The 24,092-nt window shown below is 54.1% G+C and overlaps 1 protein-coding gene across 1 annotated transcript; it reads left to right on the top strand.

Moving 5' to 3' along the window:
* Positions 1 to 275: 275 nt before the first annotated feature.
* Positions 276 to 23,281, top strand: FAM163B (family with sequence similarity 163 member B). The gene is made up of 3 exons (XM_020812256.3): positions 276 to 806; positions 19,473 to 19,588; positions 20,268 to 23,281. Exons 2-3 carry the CDS (start codon positions 19,496 to 19,498, stop codon positions 20,694 to 20,696), a joined length of 522 nt encoding a protein of 173 aa, XP_020667915.3. The 5' UTR covers positions 276 to 806; positions 19,473 to 19,495; the 3' UTR covers positions 20,697 to 23,281.
* Positions 23,282 to 24,092: the final 811 nt, after the last annotated feature.

The raw sequence follows: 24,092 nt of genomic DNA, 5'->3' as shown, positions 1-24,092 counted from the left end.
TGTGTGTGTGGGGGGCGACTCTTCCAGGCCGGACAAGGAGGGGCCGCGTTGCCCTTCGAGCCCATTTGGGGGGTGGGGGCGGAGAGACGGGCCCTGGCTTTCGGCAGGTGTTCCGTTCCGGGGGTGGGTGGGTCGGGAGGCTCGGAGGCGACGGGAGAGAAGCTCCTGGCCCCCTCCCCCGGCATAATCCCACCTCTAGAGCCCGAGAAGGGGCGGAACAGCCCCCGCCCCCTTTGCGGGCGGGCGGGCGGGCGGGCGGGCGGGGGGCTGAGGATCAGCTTCCCACCAGGTCGGCGCGCACGCGCCTCGGCCCCTCTCGCCGGCTCTGGGCGAGCGAGCACGCGCCTGCAGCTGGCGCGCTCCCGCAACCCCCGCAGAAGCCGCCGCCGCTGCTGCTGCGTCGCGAAGCCTCTCCAGCAACAGCCGCCTTGCCCGCCCGCTGACTCCCGCGGCGGCCGAGAAGGACGGAGGCGGCGGCGGTCGGTCTCGCTCGGCTGCCGGCCCGGCCGGAGGCGGGAGGACAGGGGCGATGCTGGCGGGCGGCCGGCCGGGCTCGGGCTGGTGACGGGCGGGAGGCGGCGCCGGGCGCGCACCTGGCCGCCGGGGAGAGCGCGCAGCCTCCGCCGCCGCCGCCGCCGCCGCCGCCTCGCCCGGCCAAGGGTCGCTCAGGCCCCGGACGCTCGCTGCCCGCCCGCCGGACGGAGGCGTGGAGGCGAAGAGCCTGCCCTGCCCGCCCCCGGGAGGAGGCCGGCGGGAGGGCGAAGGAGGAGCGCTGCGCAGCCCAGAGACCCTTCCCGGCTTGCAAGGTAAGGCAGGCGCCGGCAGGACGCGGGGCTGAGCGCGGTCCCCTTTACCTCTGCAGTTGCCTCTTTTCCCTCCCCCCGCCCCACCGCGCGCGCACACACACACAAACACACACACACATTCAGCAGAGCGGAAGGTGGGCTCCGGAAGGGTCTGATCCCCTAAACCGCCTTTGCTCTCTTCGGCGCTTAAAGGGAGGGAAACGGGGCAGCAGCCAGGTAGTCTGCCTCTGGCCGTGGAGGCTCGATAGAGCTCTGGTCTGGTGCGGCGGAGGGCTCCTCCCCGAGCCCCCACCCCGTACCCAAGACTCCCCGGAGTGGAGGAGCGCCCGACCCTTCCCAAGCGCCGCCGGAGCCCTGGCCGGTCCCTGGGGAGGCGAACCTTGGGGGCCGAAGCGGGCGCCGAAGAAGGGAGGGAGTGAGGGAGCAACAGCCGCGGGTCGGGTCGGGGAAAGCTGTCCGCCCTCCCCGAACTTGGAGCCGCGCGGGGAGGACATTCAGGGCCGGTCCTCGGAAGCCCTCCGGCGGATAGGGGCGCGCCCCCGAAAGAAATGATCGGCCTCGGGTCGGGTCCCTTTAACGGGCTGAGGGAAGGCAAGCGGTTCTCCCGGAGAAAAGAGTCCTGGCCGCTGCGTAGAGCCTCCAGTCCCAAAGGCAGCATACCTGTGGGTAGCTGTGCCCTGGGCTTCCACTCTGGGGCCGGGTTGAAACGCGGGGTTTCTCTTTTTAAAGGAGGGCGGCTGTTTCAGCAAAAGCCTTCCCCGGAGATCCACCATCATCCACCACTCTCCCTCTTTATTTGCGCGCCTCGCTATTGCTGAAGCTACGGATTGGGGCCGTCCTGAGCCCTTGCGCCTTGCAGCAACGGGGGAGAAGGCCGGGCGCGGGGAGCCTTCCTGGATGGGCCACCCCCACCACCACCCCCGAGTGTGGCTGCAGAGAAGGCGGCTGCTTCCGGGCCTTTTCTTTCTGAGTCCCTAGCTTAGCCTTGAAATCTCTCCCGGACGCCCAGGTGGCCTGGTGGGATGGAACCCAGAGCAGGCTACTCTCCGGAACAGACGCCATACGGACGCCGGAGGGGGGGGGCAGCTATGGAGTGGGACAAGTGGGGCGACTGCTAGAGAAACGGGCTTTGATCCAAGGTGTCAGAATTTAGGGGCTGCCCACCGGAGACGATGGCGAAAATAAATGGCAACACTTTCCAGTGTTGTTCATTTGTGTGTGTGCATGTGCGTAGGTAGTGGGGGTGTTCTTCACTGTCTGAAGCAAGAGGCAAAGTGCTCCCCCCCACACACACACCAGTATTGTTCAGCCATGGCATTCTGCCCTCCCTCCCAGCCAAGAAAAGAGAGTGAGAGGTTATGCTTTTGATGAAAGAAAAGAGCTTGTGGTGGCTACACCGCCCCCCCCCATCCATTCCCAGCCCTACCATGAAGGGAGAGGGAACCCTAGCAGCAGTGGCACCGTGGTGTGGCACCCCTGTGGCCACACACACCCTAGAAGGGATGGGGTGGGTGAAATGCGCTAAACAGCAATAACCTTTGAACTGCACAGGTGGAAAAGGGGACACTAGGGATCCTCAAGTCCAGCCCCTGTCAAGGAGGCACAGAGCGGGGATTCGAACTCCCAGCCTCTGGCTCAGCAACCAGAGATCTAAGCTTCTGTCCTCTGTGTGCCAACGTTGCTAATTATGGCTCTAATTTGGGATGTGCCAGCTTGCCAGTCTCTGCTTCTGATTCCCGGACTGAGTAGCTAGCTGCCCGTAGGGGTGATGGAGGCTGGCTTGTGGTCTCTCCCTGAGACTTTGGGGTGGGGTGTCCTCCACCCCTATTCCAGGCCTTGAGCTGCCCCTTCTGGTAGGAGAGACCAGCAGAAGCCAGGCAGAAAGACATCTCCTGCCAGGCGAGTGGGTGAAGGTCATAGGGTTTCAGATTCTTCACACTCGGCAGTCTGACGCTAGGCGAGAGCTTTACAGCAAAAACTCACGCAGCCTTGGCTAACCCCACCATCTGGCAGGTTGAGAAAGAAGGCACTGGGGTGTTTAGAGCTGCCGTGGTGGCACTTCTTTCACAAGGAAAGCCCGCTTCCAGAGAGAGCATTTTGAGGGCTCTTTTAATACAGACCAGGGAGAATGGGCTGCACCTGTGGATGCTGGCTATTCAGTTGAGTCCATATGCTGATGACACGCAGCTCGGCCTCTCCTTCCCAACTCAGCAGTGGAAGCCAGCCGTGGGGACCCTGGAGTGCTGCCTGGCCCCAGGGGTGGAACTCTGATCAACTAGGAGGCTGTGTCACCTGGTCGAGATGGAGGTCACATGCCCCCTGAAGGCTCAGGTTAGCGATCTGGATGTGCTTCTGTACCCAACCTTCTCAATGGAGAATCAGATCTCTGCCGCGGCCAGGTCTGCCTTTCCCCGACTTAGGCAGATTGCACACCTTCACCCCAATCTTGATGGGAAGTCCCGAAACACTCTGGGTCTCGTGCTGGTAATCTCAAGGATAAACTGTTGCAATGCTCTCCATGTGGGGCTGCCCTTGAAGGTGGTCCAGAAGCTGAGGTGCACTGTGGAAAGGGTGGGAGCTGTTGGTTTCTTTTCTAAAGCAGAGAGGAGCCTAGAGGTGTGCTGAACCTCTCTTGCAGGAGAGGCCCGAAAGGCGTGGCAAAGCATGGCCTTTGTGGCGCCTGACACTCTGTGTACAGGCCCAGCACAAGGCAGCCTTGGACAGTCAGGTTTCCGGTACGTGTTGTTCATCAGTGGAACCCAGTTTGCCTCAAACTGGTCTCTTTGGGAAGCAACCAAGGAGAGATGGCAGGTGTCCATCCCACATCGCAAAAGGGCTGGAGGGCACCACCAAGGGATGACAGAACCCAAGCCCCCCCCCCCGTGATGGCATTGCTATTGTTCACAGGAGAAAAGGTCAGCCTTGCCAGGTGGGCAGATGTTACCTGGATTCCAACCATGCCCCCCCTGCTGCCAAGCTGGACAGGGCCCAGGCATCTCGAAAACAGTTCTGGGCACTCTCTCTACCTAGGAGACCCCGGGAAGGGTTGCCAGAGGTCAGCATTGACTTGACAGGGCACTTTTGTAGAGATTTCAGCAAGACTCTGGCTTCTGTCCGCAGCGGCCGGCCGGCCGGCCAGCCTGCCTGGACGCCACCCTTTTCAGCTTGCCCTTGCGCTAGGTTTGATCTGTCCATTTCCTGTCATGCCCAGCCGTACTTTCTGAAATAGGCTGGATGAGATTCTTCTGTGCCTCTGACAGGTGTTGTTCCCGGGAGGTTCTGCTGTAATAATCTGAATATTCTCCAAGGCTTCCTCTCTTTCTGATGTTGGTTGATAAGCGTCCCATCTGACAAGTGCAAAGACCTCAGGAGGGAGCGCCAGGCGCGCTGGGCTGAGCAAGATCAAGGCCTCTTCCTCCCACAGGGTAACTGGAGCGTTCCAGCCCTCTCAGCGTAGGTCCATGATCATCCTTAGGTTTAAGAGGGCTTTGGGGGTTAGAGAACACCTAAGTGTGATGAATGTGGGTATGTCTCTCCTGCACTTGTGACCCAGCTTTGCAGTAAATGGGCCTCACGTTGACCTGTGCACCCCCTTCGCCAAATTCAAGGTCACGAGGAAATTAATTTATTTATTTCAATATTGGAATCCATGTGCTTTGCTTCACCTGCATTTGATCCTTACAATACAAGGAAGCCGCTCTTAAGAGAGAGTGGTGGCCGTCTGTCCTGGCACGGATGAAAGAAAACCGAGCTTTCCTGGACTGTGCAAAGGACTTTCTTTTTTTTTTTCCGGAGAGTGGCCCTCCCAGTGGGACAGCCCCTCCAAGAGGACTCCCTAGCAGCCGAGTTGAATGTGTACCTGTGTGCATCCACTTCACACATCGCACAGACTAAAAGGGCAGGAGGACATAAGAAGAGAGTCACCCCTTGGGTGCATCAGCTGGGCAGGTGCAAAAGAGGAGCTGCCAACGCCCTGGGGAGGCCCGGGCGGGAGAGTCGGGGCTGGCTTGAGAAAAGGAGCCAAAGAAACAACCAAGGGTTTCATTTCTCAGCCCCAGGGAAATTTATAGTGTCGCCAGTTCAACAAAGCAGTTATTACCTTTAACAGGGGCAAATCTTCTGTAAAACTGATGGCTCTCAATGGCACATTTAAGGCAAAGTCTTCCCCCCCACACACACACACACACACACCTCTGTCCGCCGCATGGCAAGAGGGACAGCTCACAACAATACCTAATTAGTCTGAAAGTCTGTTTTCTGGCCTCCCAGGAATCCCAAATACTACTGTACTATGAGGACTGCAGCCAAGCCCAGAGAGCGGGAGGCTGTATCGAAGTACTAACCCCACATGCACTCCCAATTTAAAAGAACGGAAAAGAACTAGCTAGATGTGGATGCTGTTGTTGTCAGGAAGCATAAATGACTCACCGTTTTCTATGACTTCAAGCAACAAGCCAGGTTCAATTATGGCAAAGTAAAGTGATGTCCTAACATTGCTTGTAAACCATTCAATTACCATCCAGTTTCACTGCCAGCCTGGGGTCACTGCCAACCGAGAGCGTCTCTGCCTGCTGTCGGGTCCAGTCCACTTGTGTTGTCTTTCAGGGGTGGGGGTGGGTGGGAAGGGGGCAGGGAGTGACCCTCCGGTTTGGTGGATTTTGTTTTTTCATAAACAAAGAAGCAAAGTGTTACTTCCCGAGAACTGCAACTGTAACAATAACCATGTTAAACAAGTAACCATTTTCTTGGCCTTGAAATGATTTACTGTAACTAATTTTGTTTTGAAAGGAACTTGTCAAGATCTGATATTTCCGTAGCCGCTGCTGCCACCCCTGCCTTGCCAACCAGCCTGCTTGCCTGAGGCAGAGACTTCCCTGGCCAACCCTCCCCCCCCCATAATGGGAACACTTTTTTGGGTGGGGGGGCGCATCAGCAATGCTGCAGCCACGAAGTGCAAAGCGCAGGAACAAAAAGGGATCAAGAGGGTGAAGCAGCAGTAATGCGGGGGGGGGGAGAAAGAGGGTCAATAACAGTCCAGTTTCTTCCTTATTCTATAATGGCTTCCCTGGGACTGTACCTCCTTTTCAGTTCCTCTGGGAAAGAAGTGGAACCCCCCCCCCCGGCCCCAAGGTCACAACCAGGCTGGGTCAGAACTGGCTCTCTCTCCCCTGGTGCCTTCTTGCTTTATTTCCTCCCCTGTTGCGGCCTGCTGTTCACAAGGTTGCAACTTTCTTCCAGGCTGGAGCGGGGGGGGGGGGGAGGACTCATCAACCACCCCATTGCTCCCCACTCATCCAGAGGAGCATCTCCCTCTGGTTTCTCTTGGACCTAATCTAATAGTTCTAGGAAATGACTCTTATTTTGCTGCATCTCCTGCTCCGCTCACCCTTGGGGCAGTTTCAAGGGAAAGAGCTGCCTTTCCTCCCTCCCTCCCTCCCTCTCTCCCTCCCTCCTCTCCTCTCCTCTAGCAGACAGAGACCTTTCTGCCTCCTTGGCTTCTGGAATGGCCTTCTCCAGAGCCGGTGCCAGGCAGCCTTCCCTGTCTCGCTGGCACGCTTCCCCCCCTTTACTTTCCCAGAACCAGATTGCTTCCAACCGCCCGTAACGGATGGTGCTGTCTGGACGCATTTTCTCTGAGTCCAAGGAGGACTTGGACAAACCAGATGGAATCTTTCTCCCAACGCTGGGAGGTCCTTGTGCCTGGAGTTTGGAGCCTGGAATCAGGGCAGTGTTCTTGAGACAGGAGGCTAATTCTGGCGGAGAAATAGAGACGCAATTGTTTGCATGGCTCACTAAATCACCCACGACAAAGCTGACACATTTTCTGAACATCCTCTTAACTGCTGGGGATTAAATTCTGTTGGCACTTATTGATGACAAGCTAGCTTCTTCCAGGGACAGCTAGATCAGGCTGCTGGTTCCTACTGCAACCGCTCTGACTTGGAGAAACTGGGAGAAGGGGCTTCTTCTTTTTTTTTATTTTTGAGTTTCACCCCAATCATCTCAAAGGCTGGAGTGAGTAAGAGATCGTGCCTGTGGAACTCTTGGGAACTATGAGATCTGAGTGGCTCAAAAAGTAAAGAGTGGTCTGGGAATTAAGATTAATGTATAAAAAGAGTATTTGTAATGGCAGTGATCTACCTTGCAAGGCTGTTTGGACTAAAACAACAACCACAACAGTAACAAGAGTGTCCCATCAAGTCTATTCTGGCTTATGGCAATCCTTTCCAGGGTTTTCCAGGTAGAGAATACTCAGGGTGTTTTTCCCTTCCCTTCTTCTGGGGAGGGGGTGGGGGGTGCCGCTTGCCCAAGGCCACCCAGGCTGGCTTTCCTCCAGGAGGCCCAGTGGGGCATCAAACTCCCAGCCTCTGGCTCCATAGCCAGAAATGGTAGCATTAGGTTCCATTAATTCAAGGGGGGCTACTCAAGTTGTGAGTAAGCTAAGCAGTGGGATGGCTCTCAGCCCATGGTGTGACAACTATGGACAACTTGAAAGGAAGGGCTTTCTGGGCAAAGCAGGAGCAGAGGCTGGAGCCGAAGCCTCTCCCTCTCTTGGATTCAGCCCATGAAGTGCCAGGCCTTGACTCCCAGATCACGGGCTGGCTTGGGTTCTCTGCCTTAGTGGATCCCTGGAAGGCCTTTTTAATTTTTGTTCTGTTTTATTAAAGTGGCTTTTGTGTGTCTCCATTCAGATTAAGAGAAAAGGTCCGGTGACGGTCAATCATGTCTGCTTCCTTGATGCTTTTCTTTTCGTACAGCTTTTATCTGCAGGGGCTGCTTTGCTGGACAAAGGCCTTCCCCCCCCCCCAGGACATAGAGTCACATACTCTGGAAGGGGCCAGATCTTACGTAAGCAGCCACTGGGGATCCAAAAGGGCCTTTTCTCTTTGTCTATGGTTAGCTATTCAGATTTTCTCACGTAAGGCACTTGGCTAGATGATGGCAAGGCATCTTTGCAGGAGGGGGTTCTGTGGGCTGTCTCTTTCCCTACATACGGTGTTCTTTCAATGTATATGCCACCTCAGAGGGCTAGGGCACTTTCAGGGCTGTCCTGTTCCCCCACCACCACCACCACCACCACCACCACCCACACCCAGCTGGGTACTCATTTTACTGACCTTGGAAGGGCAGGAGGTTGAGTCAACCATGAGCCAGCTACCTGAGCCCGTCAGGATCAAGCCCAGGCTGTGACCGGAGGAACAGAGTTTGACAGCAGTACTGGAGTTTAACCCCTTGCGCCACAAGGCTTTTCACTAATGCATTTGTCTGTCATTCATATCTGTCAGTTGTCCCGTCACATTTTGTTGAAGAGTCTTGGGGAAATACTGGTTCGGTGGGTGGGTGGAGGTGCTCATTAGGAAAAAGATGAAAAACAAAGTGCCCTGTATGGCATCGCCGCCTGTATCGAGACTGGCTGGAGAGCTCAGTGGGTTGGAATGCCTGGTGGCAGAGCCAGAGGCCGGGACCTGGATTCCCCACTCTGCCTCCTGGGGGAAGAGCCAGCCTGCACTTCGGAAGACGTTGCGTTTTAAAACAAGATCACTGTTTTGAAGTTCATCAAGCCGAATCTGTCTTCTGTTTGCAGACAGATTCAACCTGATGAACTGTCATTTTTTTGAGGGAGGGTGGTGGTTTTGGGGGCTTTTCCCTAGAGGGAGAAGGGTTGACCAGAGGTGGTCCCAGAGGGTCCCCAGCTGGTCCCTTTGGGAGACAAAGCGGGTGGCCCTTCTGTGGCTTTCTGGACAAGCCGCTCGGGCTCTCCTGAAATGAGATCCACACCGGCCACCCAGGTGGATTTCCAGCCCTCTTTTCCCAACTTTTACAATGAGTCGCTTAGACCCTGAGATCAATGGCCCGTTGCTTTTTCACAACTAGTCACTGCCTTGACATGCATGTTTCTACAAAGGGAGGCCATGCCTTTTAGCTGTGCCCTGGGTTGGACCTGTCACCCGATCCCTCGGGAGAGCGCCAATGGCCAAGTTCCAGGTGGAAACAAATCTCTTTGGGGCTTAGTTTTACACTTCCCTTGAACGCACCAAATGGGCCTTTCTTGTCCACCCCCCTCAACACCCAACCCTGTCGCTCTTTTGTGCCAGCTACCCAGCTCCACTCTCCCTGTTCCTTTTGCAGCTCTCTCTTAGTTAGGTTTGCTTGACTAATTAAGGTTTCATGTGCTCTGGGCCCCTTCTCCTGCAGATTGCATTGTGCCCAGGCCTGGCAGGCAGCTGGAATATTTCCCTTCTGGGGGGGTGGGGTGCCTGTGTGCGCACTGCTTAGAGAAAGAGGAACAGCAGGCATGGTGGCATATTATCATTAAGTTGCATTAAACCTGTATTTTCCACCTTCTTTGGGCAGAGGGTTGAATGTTCCTTTTAAAGGCTTTTTTTGTTTCTACCTCCTCTGCTTTGCATTCTGTGGGGGTGATTTCCAGGCAGAAGGAGGCACTAAAAACTCTGTCAAATGGGATTAACCCAAGAAACAGGGGTGGAAATGTCCTTTTCCAGAAATTGCAGTGGCTTCTCATCAACAGCCAGCAAGAGTGGAAACGTCACTTTTTCTTTGGCTCTTGTCTATGCTGAAGTCTGAGCTGATTTTAATATTAATTCTAGAAGTGATTAAATGTCACTTTGTGTATGTGTGTGAGGTGAAAATATAGCAACCCTCCACCGTTCCCCCCTCCCCACAAGCAAGCCTATCTGTATTTAAAGAGAGCAGGCGGCTTATGCGTGTTGTGGATTAGTGCTTGTTATATGGAAATAATTCCCTGATACTTATGCAATAGCTGAGCGTTTGGATTGCCTAGGGTTGTGTGTGTGTGTGTGTGTGTGTGTGTGTGTGTGTGTGTGTGTGTGTGTGTGTGTGTGTGTGTGAGAGAGAGAGAGAGAGAGAGAGAGAGAGAGAGAGAGCTCGGGGTTGGAATTTAAGGCGCTAAAAATTCACTGGATATATTTTTGGCAAAGAGAGGCCAGGGGTCTTCCTTGCTGGGGACTGGGTTCTAGCCTCAAAGGCCAGGAGAATGATGGGCAATCCACTCCGACACACACATGCGCGCTCCCTTTCCCCACCCTTAAGGCCTTGGGGTCAAGGCAAGGGGTCATTGGGGAACTGCAGCAGAAACAGTCTTAAGTGGGGGGGGGGTCCAGAAAGCCCCCCTCCCCCGACTTCACCTTTCCGGATGCCGAACTTGAGTCAAGGTGGAACAGCGCCATCTCTTGGTCACAGGCAGTACTTGATGCGCTTCTCTGACGGAACCGATGCGCTTCAAGACCGGCAGCCTGCCGGCCGGCCAAAACCATTCTTTGTTTACTTACAGATATGTATAAACTGATTACATCTGAGCATTCAGAGCAGTGTGAACAACAGTAATAAACCCTGTGGTGCCAAAATAATCATTAAAACCAAGACAGTAATAATAGCTATCTCTTGCTGCAGAGGCCACACGCACGCACGCACGCACACACACACACACACACACACACACACACACACATCTACCTCTCAAACATGCACATTTTGGAGGGCCTTGAGTAACCCATGGAAAGGCTGCCATGTTGGGAGAGAAGAAGGGGAGCGAGGCATTAGCCCTCCCTTCATCCTTTTACTGAGCATTAGGGAGGAAGTGCGGTTCGCTTTCTGTTGCTAGGCAGCTAGATTCGTCCTCAGCAGTGAAAGACTGAAGAATTCTCAGCCTGATCGGATGTCCTTAAATCTTGTTCGAGTGGAAGGATCTCCCTCCTTCGTGGCAATGGGAAGGCAGTATCCAGTCCTTTGCCAAATACAGTCAATGGAGCCCAGGTCCTGCAGACTCTGCTCTTGCCCCTGAAGCGGCCTGGATTGCACCTGCCTGGCAGGACGGAGCTCCCTCCGCGAGAGGAGGGAGGGAACGGCCGAATTACCTTGTGGAACTCTTTAGAGCTGGCAAGGCCTGGGACTAGATAGGTGGCTTTAGGGGAATATTAAACAGGTTCCCGGAGCGTCGTCTGGAGGGGTTCCTCCAAAGGTGCACACATCCATTTGGGGTTTGGCCAACCCAAAAAGTGTATGGCAGGTCAAGTCAAGAGCCCACGGACACCAGGACAGACCTTGGGGCGCTTGATGCTAAGCACAAGCCACTGGGTCCAAATCCTCCTTGGGCTCCCCCGGGGCATCTCATGAGTTTGCAGCTGGCACTGTCCGTCCCCCAACCACCTCCTTCCTCCTCCTGTAAGCAGGAAGCCTTGACCACCCTCGGGCCCTCAAACAGAGCATTTCCTTGACCCCACCCCCACCCCCACCCCCACCCCCTGCTCATGGGGCCACATTTGGGGCCTAGGTCTGCAAGAGCTGCCCAGGTGAACAGCTCCGCAATCGATCGTAGGCAACAAGGAGGAGAAGCCCTCGGCCATTGGAAACCTGCCCTGCACCGGTCCCAGAGCATCCGGGCGCTGCCTCCTCATTGACTGGGTAAGGTTACGGAGGAGGAGGAGGAGGAGGAGGCCAGAGGCAAAGGAGGCCCTTGGTGCCAACGTGTTTTCCTGGTTCTTGGCTGGTTTTTGCTGTTTCCTCGGAATCTCTGGCAGCGAGGCTTCCTCTCCGCTCTTGACTGTGGGGCAGTCTCTCAACATTGGACAGATTCCATTCCTCGAGGGAACTTTTCCTTTCCTTTGGGGCTGAGCGTGGTTCTTGCTTTCAAAAAGAGGAGGAGTCGCCACCAGGGCTGCCCCAACGCTGGAGCTGTTTGCCCTCCGTCCAACATCTGTTTGCCTGGGCAGGGTGAACTGGGAGGGGTGGGGAGAAAGCCCCCCCCACTCCTGTGCCACCAGAGGCCCCCTCAGTATATTGTTGGCAGGTCTGCTTAGTGCCAGGATTGGCTTCAGGTGCCCTTGAGTGTCATCTTTCCGAAAGGGTCACGGGTGGAGAGGTAGCTTTTAGCTGAAAGCTCCTGTTTGGAGTTTGTCCAGAGAAATGTCAGCCATGGTGGAAGTTGAGGCGTTTGACTCTCACACCTTTCTGAAACACCTTTAAGCTGCAGCATGGTGGTGGTGGTGGTGGTGGTGGTCGTGGTCGTGGTCGTGGTCGTGGTCGTGGTGGTGGTGTGGCCACAGTGATCCTCCGCCTTAGTCCCCCACCCCACCGCACACAATCCTGATTCTCTGGTCTGCCACAGTCCAGGACCCCCAACCTCACATTTCAGATAAGTAGATCTTCCCTCCCTCCCATCATCTTTCTTCACTCTTGATATCCCTGCATAGTAAATGGGAGCACCTTAGTGCAGATGATCTTGGCCTTGGTCTCTAGTGAATCATCCTTATGCTGGATGATCTTTTCTGGTTCCTTCATGGGCTGCCCTTCCAAGTTTCTGCCATCTTTTGATTTCTTGGCTGCTTCCTCCCTTTGGAGTGATGACTGAACCCAGGTAGACAAAGCCTCTCACTATTTCAGTTCCTTCATGTTAACATTAAAGGGACATTATTCTTTTGTGGTCATGATTTGTATTTTAAAGTTCAGGTGTAACCCTGCTTTAGCACTTTTTTTCCTTCATCATAAATCAGCCTTCATTTCAGGTTATTTCTGTCTTCTGCCACTCATGTGAAATTATTGCTGTTTCTTCCTCCAGTTTTCTCTCCTCTTTCCGCAGCATCTCTTCTGAAGCCAGTGTGGCAGCTTTCCAGGCAAGTGTATGAAAGGCTGGGGCCTCAAGAGACTTCTCCCCACCCCTTGGAAACACTGACCTTTGTCTGTTCTGATAAGAGTCCTTTTGTTCTCTTAGGAGAGAGAGAGAGAGAGAGAATGGGATTTCAAAGGGCACCTATTGCCTGGGGGGAGTGTGGGTAGTTTGCTGTTGCTACTGCTGTTGTTTCTTTGTTACTTCTAGATATTTCCCCTCTCCCACCATGAGGAGAAGGCAGCGCATGTCGAGGATCTCCCCAGGCCAGTGGCAAGTCAGTCAGACCACATTAGCCCACGGGCTTTCTGCTCCAGCCGTGATGGCCAGAGGTTGGCGCTGCGCAGAAAGGGTTTCTTATTTGTTTGTTGGGTGCCAGCAGGGGTAACGAGCCTGGTTTTCCTGCAGTAAACTCATGGGGGGGGCAAAAGGCTGTTCTCATCCCTGCCACAATAACCCTGCGGGGTAGACAGCTGTAGGCAGTTGGAGAGAGCGACCCGCCCAGGGGGAGTCTCATGTCTCCATGGGGACTTGAGGCTGATTTTTCTCATTTGCCGTGACAGGAATCCCTGGCCCGAGTTGAATCTGAGACCTCTTTAAAGATGTTGCATACATAGATTCAGATCACAAAGAAATGGGGCATTGACGTGGTTGCCAACAGGACACATCTAGAACAGCAGGAAAAATGCTGCAGCAAAGAGAAATCGAACTGTGTCATTCATTCATTCATTCATTCATTCATTCATTCATTCATTCATTCATTTATTTATTTATTTATTTATTTATTTATTTATTTATTTATTTCTACTTCCCAGTTGTTAGCTGAGATATCTCCCAAATGGTATTTACATTTAAACAGTGGACAAGTCAAACAGAAGTCAAACAGAAGGGGACGGTTCCATCAAGGGACTGTCTTCTGGACTGGCAGCTTCTTCCATGCCTCTGGCTGATAAAGGAAGCTGGCCTTCATCCAGAGGGAGGAAAGGAGAGAATGGGGGGGGTTGGGGGGGAAGAGATTGAGAGAGAGAGAGAGAGAGAGAGAGAGAGAGAGAGAGAGAGAGCAAGCGAGGCACTCATAAAACATTCATCACGGCTTCTTTGCTCGTCAGAGAAGCCCTTTGGTTGCCAGGAAGTCCAGCACCAGCAAACGAGTCTCTGGTTTATCTTCCCAAGCAGAGAGGAGATGGCTGGCGTGACCTTTCCAGATGGATTAGCCTTGGTCTAGAATCAAAATAAGTAGATAGAAACCATGCTCGTCTGGACACAGCCTTTAAAAAAAAAAAAGGGCAAACACATCCCAACAAAAAATAGCAAACGCTGTAATTTGCACGAATTACATTTTCGCCGCTTTCTCTGGTGTTCCTTGGTGTTTTGCCAGGTAAAGGAGGTGAGGGGAGGGCTGTTCTGTCTCTAGAGGTCGGTTTGCCAAGGGCGGCTTCAGCCACCTGCTTACCGCCAGGGTCCATCCGTGGCCCTGGAGGAGAAGCAGGCAGGGGAGCCTGGGAGGGGGGCTGGGGGGGGGGGAAAGCAGAGGGCCACCCTTAGATTCTCTTGCCGACCCTTGGTTTCCAAAGAGGTTTTGTCCAAGAAACAGAGCCATTTCCCACTCTTGTCACCTTGAATAATAAACCCGTCGCTTCTGATTTTGGAAACTGAGAAGGGTCGGGTTTCAGAAGGCTCAGCAAACAGGGGCTTTGTGCCAGATTCTGCAGAGTCAGGGACAAAGCGGAGGTGGGGGAGGCATCCTCCCCCCCCTCCTGGCCAGTCCCACGGGCTCCTTCAGGTGAGGAAGGGCATCTCACTGCAGAAGCTCCCTGAACCTGGGAAGAGGGCAGGCTCCTGGGGAGGGGGGGCAGCAGCTGACGCTCCCTTTGAAAGGCCCACCACTTGGAGAGACGCAAAGCAGAGACGGACAGCCTTGCGGGAGCAAAACTTTCACGGGCCCCTGAAAAACTTGGTTTTTATCACCAGAATCGACTTTCCCTGGGGATTTGGCACTTTGCATGGACGGTGGGAGTGGGTTGGCGAGCAACCTCATCACTGTTTCCACCATGCTGTCCTGATGAGGGGAGGTGGTGCTGGGGGGGGGGGAGGGAAACGGGGGGGAAAGCCTCCAGGCCTGAGCAAGGGCAGAATGGGACCCAGGGCACTGGGTGTGAGGGGCAGCCAGAGGCGTGAGGTGCCCAGCGGGCAGGAGCCCCATCCGGGTAGCGTTTGGGAACGAAGGGGTTGGGAAGGAGGGGGGGGCACCGTGTTGTGAGAAGGCTTGTCCAAGGAGCCAGGAGGGACTGGACTGCCTCTACGTAGATGGGAAGAGCCAGAGTCAGGCCACGGGGGAAATGACACCCCCACCCCATCCACCCCACAGCGCACGGCTTCTGGGGAAAGAGCGCTTTGTTGGGCCAGGGTGCCAGCAGGGGTAATGGAAGGAGCAATGGACCCTCCTGGTGAGAAACTGGATGGAGCATTTCGGCTTCTTGTGCTATAAATCTGGACACTTCTTTCTCCCCCCCCCCACTGCACACACACACACAGACACACAAACACACACACACACACACACACACACACACACTACAGTCTGCCTGTCCTTGTCTGCCAGGGCGGGGTCTCGTTTTTTTAGACAAGTGCACAGCAGGGGCTGGAATTCATCAACTTTTAGTGCCTGTGTCAGGCGGCCAACAGCTCTTGTGTGCTGGTAGCGTTCCCCTCATGAGCATCCAACAGCTTCAATACACTTAATCTTGCCCTTTGTCATGTGTTCTCTCTCTCTCTCTCTCTCTCTCTCTCTCTCTCTCTCACACACACACACACACACACACACACACACACACACACACACACACACACACACACACACACACACACACACACACACACACACACACACACACACACACACACACAAAGATGATGGGTTCCAAGCCCTTGAATGCCAGCCAGAGTTGGGGAGCGCTGGGGTGGAAGGGGGGGGCCTTCTGCCCTCCTCTCCTGCAGCCGGTGGGCTTCCCAAAGGCTGCTCCCTTCTGGGGTCCGGTCCATCCTCAAGGCTGCTCTTCTACACACTTGCGCTTCAGCACCTGGTGGCTAAAAGATGGAGCCCTGCGGATCAGGCATCCAAATGGGTAGAGCAGCCCTCCTGGTGGCCGGGTGCAGGAGTGTACCCCGAAAGTAGACAGCCAGGAACCCCAAATCATCAGAAACCAGGAATGCCTCTCCACCAAGAGGATTTCGCCCCCCCCCCGTACGCACACTGTTCCAAAGAGACGCCCTCCCTGGGGACAGCCAGGCCTTGAAGGCTTGCACACCCTGCTCCCGAGGTGGCCAGGGAGCCAGCCAGCCGTTCCTGCCTTTGCCTCTGGCCTCCTCACGCCCCCACCCCTTTTCTGAGAACAGGTGCCACTCATTGGGGGGGGGGCTGGGGGAGGGAGAATGTTTGGCGAGACCCTCAGCAACCCCACCTGGATACTGATGGTGAAAACACAATGATTCTAGAAGCCAGCAACATCTGAAATTTTGTGTGCGTGTGTGTGTGTGTGTGTGTGTGTGTGTGTGTGTGTGTGTGTGTGTGTGTCCCCGTCCGTGCGCGCACACGGTTTTGGTGTGTTTTTTTTCCAAAGAAGTCTAGACAGGAACTGTTCTGCTTTGGGGCCTCCATATGCTGAATGTTTTGTATTCTTAATTTTTTTTTCTCTCCTTCTTTCTCCCCCCCCCCCCCTCTTTGGGCCCTGGAGAGTTTCAGGCTTCTAGGTATATATATTTAATGCAATAAATATGTTAGCAAAGCCTTCCCCATCTCTCTCTCTCTCTCGCTCTCTCTCATTTACCACCCCCCCCACACACACACACAATTTCCAACTTCAGTTCCTCTTAGAAGACTTTAGGTGCGTCAGGCAGAGGGGTCAGGCTCTTCCTTTGCTTTGTCTGGCATCATGTTTTATAAGAAAAGGGGAGATGGTCTATTCCCAATTGCCAGAGGGATAGCAGTTAATCAGAAAAAGAGTAAGGAATGACAGTTCTGGCTTTAAAAAACCTGGCAGGTCTGTCCCCTTTGGTTTTGCAAGGCAAAGCGTCAGAGGTTGGGGCAAGCAACAGTCCCCCCCCCCCAAAAAAGCTGGTTTCTATAAGGAATCAGGAGGAGCCGCTCATCTCCTCCCCAGTCCAGTCTTGTCAGATGCTGCCCAAATCCACGCAGGAGCAAAGGCAGCTTCGGATCCGTTTGTGTCTCCCCTAAGAGGAGCCGGTGGTGGTGGTGATGGTTAGAAAGGCACTGGCTGTGGGGCCAGAGGAGCCCCACTTGGGTGCAGAAAATATCCAGGGCTGGAGAGGAGGGGGAGGAAGGGAGCTGAAGGGTTTATGCCAGGCTGGTACCTTCAAACTCTGGGGCATCTTTCACGGGGGGGGGGGGGGAGGAGGGTCCCTGAAATGCTGACTTGGCAGCTGTTTCATTTCCCCCAAAGGGCCCTGCAGCCCGCTGTTTAAAGTCCCCAAGCTGGCTTTCGAGAGCCACAGTTTGCCTGCCACTTACTGTTCTGAAACCCCACTGTTTCCACATCTGTAGATCCCTAGGAGGGCTTTGATGGCACCAGGGAGGGAGCAGCTGTGCACGAACCGATTCACGTCTGTACTTGAAGCCCAAATGCCAGCACAAGCCTCAGTGGGACTATAAGGCCCATGCCATGAAATAAGGAAGGGGCTGGGAACTCAAGGCACGCTCAGCCTCCACCCGAGAGGGCTTTGACTCCTTACATTGCCCAGCTGTGTCGACGTCCTGGTCCAGAGAGACAGCAGGGGGGGCCGTGTCCCTCTCAAGGGGCTCCCTGTTACGCCAGCCTGGCTTGCAAGATGACGTTCCTGCAGGAGAGCTGCTTTCTTCCCCTGCTTAGTGGGCCTGTGCCAGCCAGCCAGCCGGCTCTCTTTGGCCGGTCCAGGTGGTTCAGAGGCAAAGCCAAGAAAAAGTCTGGTGCGTCGCAGGTGTGCCCTGTGGCAGCCTGGCAGAAGCCAAGCTGTGGGTGGCGTCAGGACTCAGGAGGGATCTGTGCAGATGGCCCCGATTCCTCCTTCAGTGTAGCCCTTCTGATCCAGAGCAGCAAAACACAAGGGTGCCACTGCTTAGGGGCCCCGTCTATTGCAAAAGCACTCCAGAGGCCTTCACTCTGGATGGCAGTCATGGACTCGCTTCCTTAGGTTCCGCCTTTGGAGGGGATGAAAACCATTCTCAGTCAAGAAAGGAGGGTTCGCCCTCGGGGAGCCAGCCATGGCCTCATCCAGGTGGGTCCATTATTCTACCATTCAAAGGAAGGAACCCTCAATGTTGGGCTGCGTTTGTCATTTGGCTCTGCCATGGAGTTACGAGGAGACAAGGGTGCCTGGGACCCATTTGAAGGCAATAATAGAGTTGTGGGGGGCGGGGAGTCTGTGGGTCAGTTGGTTGAATCCTTCATTTTTGCAGCTGAAACAGGGTTGGAAGACACCAAACGCAGGCAGAAACGTGGTGATCTATGGGTGTCAGAGAAAAATGCAAGGAAGTGCCAGGCCAAAGTCTAGATGAAAAGTTGGCTCCTGAACGGGCAGCAAACGGGAGCCATGGGGCTGCATGACCGGCTTTGGCAGAGAGGACTCCAGCAGCTGCTCTGCGGGTTTCTTTTCAGTTCGTACAGAAGCGGCCTGCTTAAGAGCAGATCCTGCTTCGCCTCTTCCTGGTTTTCATGCTCCGGATAGGCTGTGCTCACATTAGTTTGTCCGAATGTTTACTAAACATATAATACTTGGAGTGCATGATCTGAAGCCTTTGGAGGGTGGGTTGCAGGAATTCCGACCCATCTGTTTCTGATGACTGACATGGAGCAGTATTTCTCAGGTTTGCTTTCTTCCACATTTGTGTTTTTAAAAACCTCCAGTTCTTCCTGCCACAAATACAAAGAACTGATGAATCCTTCAAAAACAAGCTGAAACAAAATTCTCTTCTCCATCTGCATGGACCAAACTCAGTTGGTGCAGCTCCTCAAAGGATGGAGAAGGCTCTCCTGCCAGACCTGTTGACCATATAACTGATAAAAGAGGAAGAGGCATCAGTGTGGACATTGCTGATAACACATGGATTCAAAGCTAGACTTTTAGGCATTAAACATGCAAACGTTGCCCCCTGAGTCAGCAAGTGAATCTGTTGGCCTCAGTTCTGGAATTAAAGTGAAACAATTTGTGTTTGTAGTACCTCAAGCTCATTCCATTCCAAATATCAAAAGGTTTGCAGATTTTGATAAATTGTTATCAAAAAACTGAAGCAAAACAATCACCCATCTCTGTATTTGAGGATATGCATTGATGCAGTGATTGATAGCACTTGACGGTTGGTATAATATTTACATGTCTATCTTCACAATACTCGAAGCAGAATAAGATTTCATACCTGTGAGAGCAATCAAAAAATAAAGCCAGCGGAACCCAAAGCACCAGAATTTTGAAACAAAATGTTACAATTTTGAATTCCAGAATTTGAAATCCTAGTCAGTTTCGAATATTGCAAATGTTAATTTCAACTCTAAAGTAAAAGCAATTTGTTCTGGGCTTCATGGACATGGGGCAGTTACATCTTGGCACGTCCCGAGCCACCCCTGCGGAGATGGCGGAATCCTCACTAGAGTTGAACCTTTAAGACCATTATGTATGCAGAAGAATCACCTGGGGACCATACCACTTCAAGGTGCAGGGGTGGACTGGATGCCTAAATTCCCTGCAGGCACAGGTTCTGCACCCACAAACCACCATTTGTCCTGCAGGGTGCAAGAATCTTCTGAAATCCTAGAGGATGGTGGGGTTCAATCCTAACAGCATGATGGAATCATGCCAAGGCAAGGATCTTGGAGGGGGGGCAGCCCTCCCAGGTTACATGTTGCCTTGCGGGTGTGCCTTAAAATTCAGCTTCCCTGTTGTGTCCCTGCGTTGGCTGCCTTCACCTGGCAGCCCAGGTGGAAACACGGCATGCCCCCCTCTGACTGCTGTCCCTTGGTTGTGTCTTCCAGGGTGTTAATGGAGAAGAGGTCGGATGACAGCCGGGACTGTGGTCATCACAGGTGGAATATTAGCAACCGTCATCCTACTGTGTATCATTGCTGTCCTCTGCTATTGTAGGCTTCAGGTATTCTGAGGAAGGGGTTTGGATGGGGGGGGCGAGGGAGGTTGGGGAAAGGGAACCGGGCAGGACTTTCAGCTTCCCATGAGAGAGAGTAGAAGTCCTGTAGGAAGCAACTGGCCAAGGCCGGCAGGAGACAGGAAACTACGGCTGATCTAGTTGGGGCAGGATGCAATCGGCTGCCCACATAGCCAGCGCAACGGGCTCAATCAGGCATCCCTCAAGCAGATGGCAAAGCTTGCATGGAAGTGAGCCGTGTGCAGGAGGGGAGGACAGTCTTGAGAGACGTCGGCCATCCCAACATCTGGTGGAAGTCGTCTACGCTGGCTGGAGCTGGACTGGCCAACGCAGGCTCCTTTCTTCGCCTGGCTCCTGGCTCCCAACCTCATCTTGGAGGAGAGGGAAGGGACGCAGGGGTCTGCAAGGAGGAAAGGGCTGCTGGGCTGTCTCGGAACTTGGGGAGGAAGTCACTTTGTCCTCCTGGAATTTGTGAGAGCCGGGTTTCCCGTGTGCCAGGAGCTGGCCAGGTTTCAAGGCATGGACATGCCGTGGCACTGTGGAGGGTCAGCCTCCTCCTCCGCCTTGTGGGGCAGTGTCAGGGGAGCCCCAGCCGAAAGGGGGCAGAGGGGGGGGCAGGGGGTGGGTGACCTCCTCGGTAACTGTCTGCTTCCCTGTCTCCCTCCAGTATTACTGCTGCAAGAAGGAGGAATCCGAAGAGGATGGAGATGAGCCGGACTTTGGGGCGGACTCCCACATCCCTCCCCTTCACTGCAACCGCAACGTGGCCCTGACCAACGGCCCCTCCCTCTACCGCTCCTCGTCCTCTTCTTCTCCCTACAAGAAGGCCTCCTCGCAGGGCCGGACTCTGTGCCACAGCTGCTCCCACTATGAGCCGCCTTCCTTCTTCCTTCAAGAGCCAGAGGAGGAGGAGGAGGAGGAAGAGGAGGACGAAGAGGTCCGGAACGGAGGCAACCTGGTCAACTATAAGGCCATCAGCCAGGAGGACCTGGAGGCCCCCGCTGGCTTGGCTGGCCTCCAAGCCCTCAACCCCAACCGGCTCTCGGCCATGCGCGAAGCGTTCTCCCGCAGCCGCAGCATCAGCACCGACGTCTGACCAGCCTCCGCCGCTGGCGGGGGTTGGCGCCGTCCTGGGCTGGGGGGCAGCATGTGGGCCCTTAAGGGTGCCCGTTTCCTCTGCCCTTGAGGCTTTTTAAAAAGCGGTTCCTGTTTTAAACAAAGGAAATCAGTGGGAAAGGGGTGTTTTAAAATGAGAAATTCATGTATTTATGTGTCGTTCTGTTTATCCAAATCCCTGTTGGTAAAGCACAGCATAAACGGGAAGGTGGAGGAGAGCACAGAAAGGGGAGCAAGTGGGCCTTTTTCTAAGGCGGAGTATGGACCATGACCGAGATTTTGACCACTGAGGAGCCCCCATTATTTTCTGCCCCATTGAAGAAAGGGCGGAGCCCCTTCCTGAGCAGAAGCTGGGCAGGGGGCAGCCCATGGTGGTTTTTTGGGTGGCCCGTCGGATGATGGCTTCAGGCCCACAGGTCTTGCCCCTGAAGGCCAAGCATGGCCAGGAGGACCTGCTCCCGGGGGGGGGGGGGCTCGGCCTTCCAGGCTAGGCTGCCTGCCCCTCCCACAGGCCTTGGGGGCCGACCGAAGCAGCTCACTCTCCTGGGGCTGTGTGTCTTTTTGTAGCCGATCCTTTAGGTGCACCAGAGGGCACCCACGCTCTGGGCAGAGGAAGGCAAGAGGGAAGGAAGGCCCCTTGCTCTGAGGAGACCTTCTGGACCCCGGGGACTCAGATCTCATCCCTTCCATCCCTTGGTGCCCCTGCAGCCCTGAGCCCAAGAGAAGAAGGGGTGCTTTCTGCCGTCCAGGAGGAAAAGGGGTGGCCAATCCTGCTCCACCAGCAGCCCCCCCCCTCATTATCTTGGCTGATGCTACCGGGCCATCTCCTCCGCAAGGCCACTCCTGGCTTCCCACCTCATGCCTGCTTCCAGCGGACCAGCTGGACAGAGTGTGCCACTATAAAACCCACACCAGATCATCAGCTGGCAGCGCCCCTGGGCTCTTGGGGGTGAGAAATGCTTCTATGGGATTGCACTCATGCTTCTCAAAGGAGTCCCCTTGGGCCCTTCCAAGGAGAAAGGTGGGGTAAAAATAATTTACATAGATAAATAAAAAGAATACGATAGGATGCTAAACCTCCCTGGTCTTCACACCAATATGGGGAACTGGGCGCAGGAAGCCGTTTTCCTGGTTTGGCTGGCATCCTGCGTAGCGACGCCGGGGACGAGTGATGGGAAGAGGCCAGTGAGGCAGCAGACACCATCTCGACTCCTCTGCTAAGCCACAAGCAGGGAGGATCCTTAAGTGCTCCTGGGGGCAAGTGTGTGTGTGTGTGGGGGGGGGTGTCTGTGGAACGGGGGGGGGATGCACAATTCTGCTCATACTTGAGTGGAACGAGTGTTGATTTCAATGGCAGTGACGAGGTAGAATAGCCGAGAAGACGACGGCGGGATTCTGCATTTGTGACACAGCCCCGGGAGAGGGGGAAACGATACCATGATGGCCAACAAAGTCACAGGTTGCGCCGAGTTCTAGCCAGAGAGGCCGTGGAGTGCAGTGTTGTGTGGAAATGTTATAGCACCTTTTATCAGCAGTTCATGACCAGTGCAGAATAAGGACCGGGAGATTTAAAACAAAAAAAAAACCCCAGACAGGATTCCGGAGGAGAAAACTCAGTCTGCGCCTGCTGTTCTCGAAATGGAGCCCATCCTGGGAACGTTTTCTGCCACGCACACACCCTCCCCGCCATGCAGGCGTTCGTTCCTGCAAAAAACCCTTGTCTCCATCCCCATCTGCAACCGTTAAAATAAGAACCATTGGGGGGGGGAGGGGTGTCGGCTCAGGACACCGGCACCCAGGAGATTCTGGGGGGGGGGGGTCAGCTCTAAGAACCCCCTTCTTCTGAGAGCCCAGAAAGGCCAGCCAGAGAACAAGGAAGGGCAGCTCCTTTCTCCACGGAGGGCACTTTCTGCTTCTCACGCAGGCTCAGGAGTGGCCGACCAATCTGTGCCCTGCAGGGAACCGGATTCAGGCTGATTCAAAGACTTACGTTGGTGCATTTTTTTTTATTAGTTTGTTTGAAGCAAGGAGAGTTTTACTGGGCCTGGTGGGGAACGGAGTCAAAACGCCACATGCCATGGGCAAACTTGGCCAGGAACATTGATCTTTTCAACCAATGGGCATCTTTCCCAGCAAAGTCAATTCTTTGATAACTTGGCATTGCCACTCGGCTCAGGTATCAGGAGGGTTTTTGCTTCCAATTTCTAACAAGAGTCCCTATCCTGCCTGGGCCACATCTTATGGAAAGCATTCCTGTTGCTTTGTTCTGTCTTTTAGTGATCTGACATTATAGCAGCTGCTTCCATAGAATTCTGAATAAATTTTGTAAACTTCTTTGATGTTGCATTTGTTTCAATGGAATTTTTAAGACCGCAGGGCTTTGTTGCATTTAAATTGTGGCTATGTTTTATCTTCCTATTTTTTGTTTTTTTTTCCCTTGTGCATCTTTAAAGTTAAGTGAACCATTGCCTGAGTTTTGATTCACTTTCCCATGTGGTAAACCTGCACAGGACTTCTGGACTCTCTGGAAACAAGAATTTTAAAAAATAAACCAGTTGTAACTTTGCTATCAAGTGAGACGTGTTTCCTTTCATGGTTGCAGAGAAGACCCAATTGGGTCGCTTTGAAACAGGAGGTGGACCAGGGTGCGTTTCCCAGTTTTGGGAAGCTGCAGGACAGCTGGGGTTTGCCTGGCAGTAGTGCGGTAGGGGGAATAGTTGGCTCCACCTGAATGGGGATTCTTGCAAATGCCAAAGCTGTAGAGACCGCCTTGGCCTGCATCGTTCATTCTCATCTCCAGCTGAGCGACCTGCTCTCTAAGGATAGCTTTGTAGCCCAGGGCTCAGACCACAAGGAGCCCCAGGGAGGGGAGGGGAGGGGAGGGGAGGGGAGGGGAGAGGGCAGCCCCTGCACCCAGGTCATTTTCTCCCCCTCCCCCCCCTTTCGCAGTTCCAAACCAAGGGAAAAAATGTCAGGAGCACAACCAGCTGGTACCATAAATATGACCAATTTTTTTATTTAAAATATACATACGAGTATAGTTCTATAGTTGTGGGGATAAAATTCACCGTCTGTAAACAAATATATTTTAAAAAAAAGAGCACCCTGCTCTTTTTGTGGCATAAAGTGCAGTTATGTTTTCATTATTCCATACGATAAGCTGGTGTTACGTGGTCGTTTCCATTACATGGCACAGGCCTGGGGCTTGGGGCTTCGTCTCCAGTTGCCAGGATCGCGTGCCTTCCTTTGTCTCCGGTCACCTCCCACAAGCATGGCTGTGGAGTTCTGTTTTTTCAAAGGCTGAGACTGCTGGCCTTAAATGAACAGCCAGCAAAGGGATGCAGTGTAGCTGGGTAAGGCGGGGGTTGGTGAGGAG

The sequence above is a fragment of the Pogona vitticeps genome, chromosome ZW-PAR (assembly GCF_051106095.1).
Source record: "Pogona vitticeps strain Pit_001003342236 chromosome ZW-PAR, PviZW2.1, whole genome shotgun sequence".
Taxonomy (NCBI): Eukaryota; Metazoa; Chordata; class Lepidosauria; order Squamata; family Agamidae; genus Pogona; species Pogona vitticeps.
Note: the sequence above shows the minus strand (reverse complement) of the source record. Positions and strands in the feature narration are given on the sequence as shown.

What these genes read in the sequence shown, in the direction of transcription:
- FAM163B (XM_020812256.3), top strand. Translation starts at nt 19,496, where the DNA reads ATGACAGCCGGGACTGTGGTCATCACAGGTGGAATATTAGCAACCGTC. An exon ending in TCTGCTATTGTAGGCTTCAG is followed by an intron (nt 19,589 to 20,267) that starts GTATTCTGAGGA and finishes GTCTCCCTCCAG; the next exon opens with TATTACTGCTGCAAGAAGGA.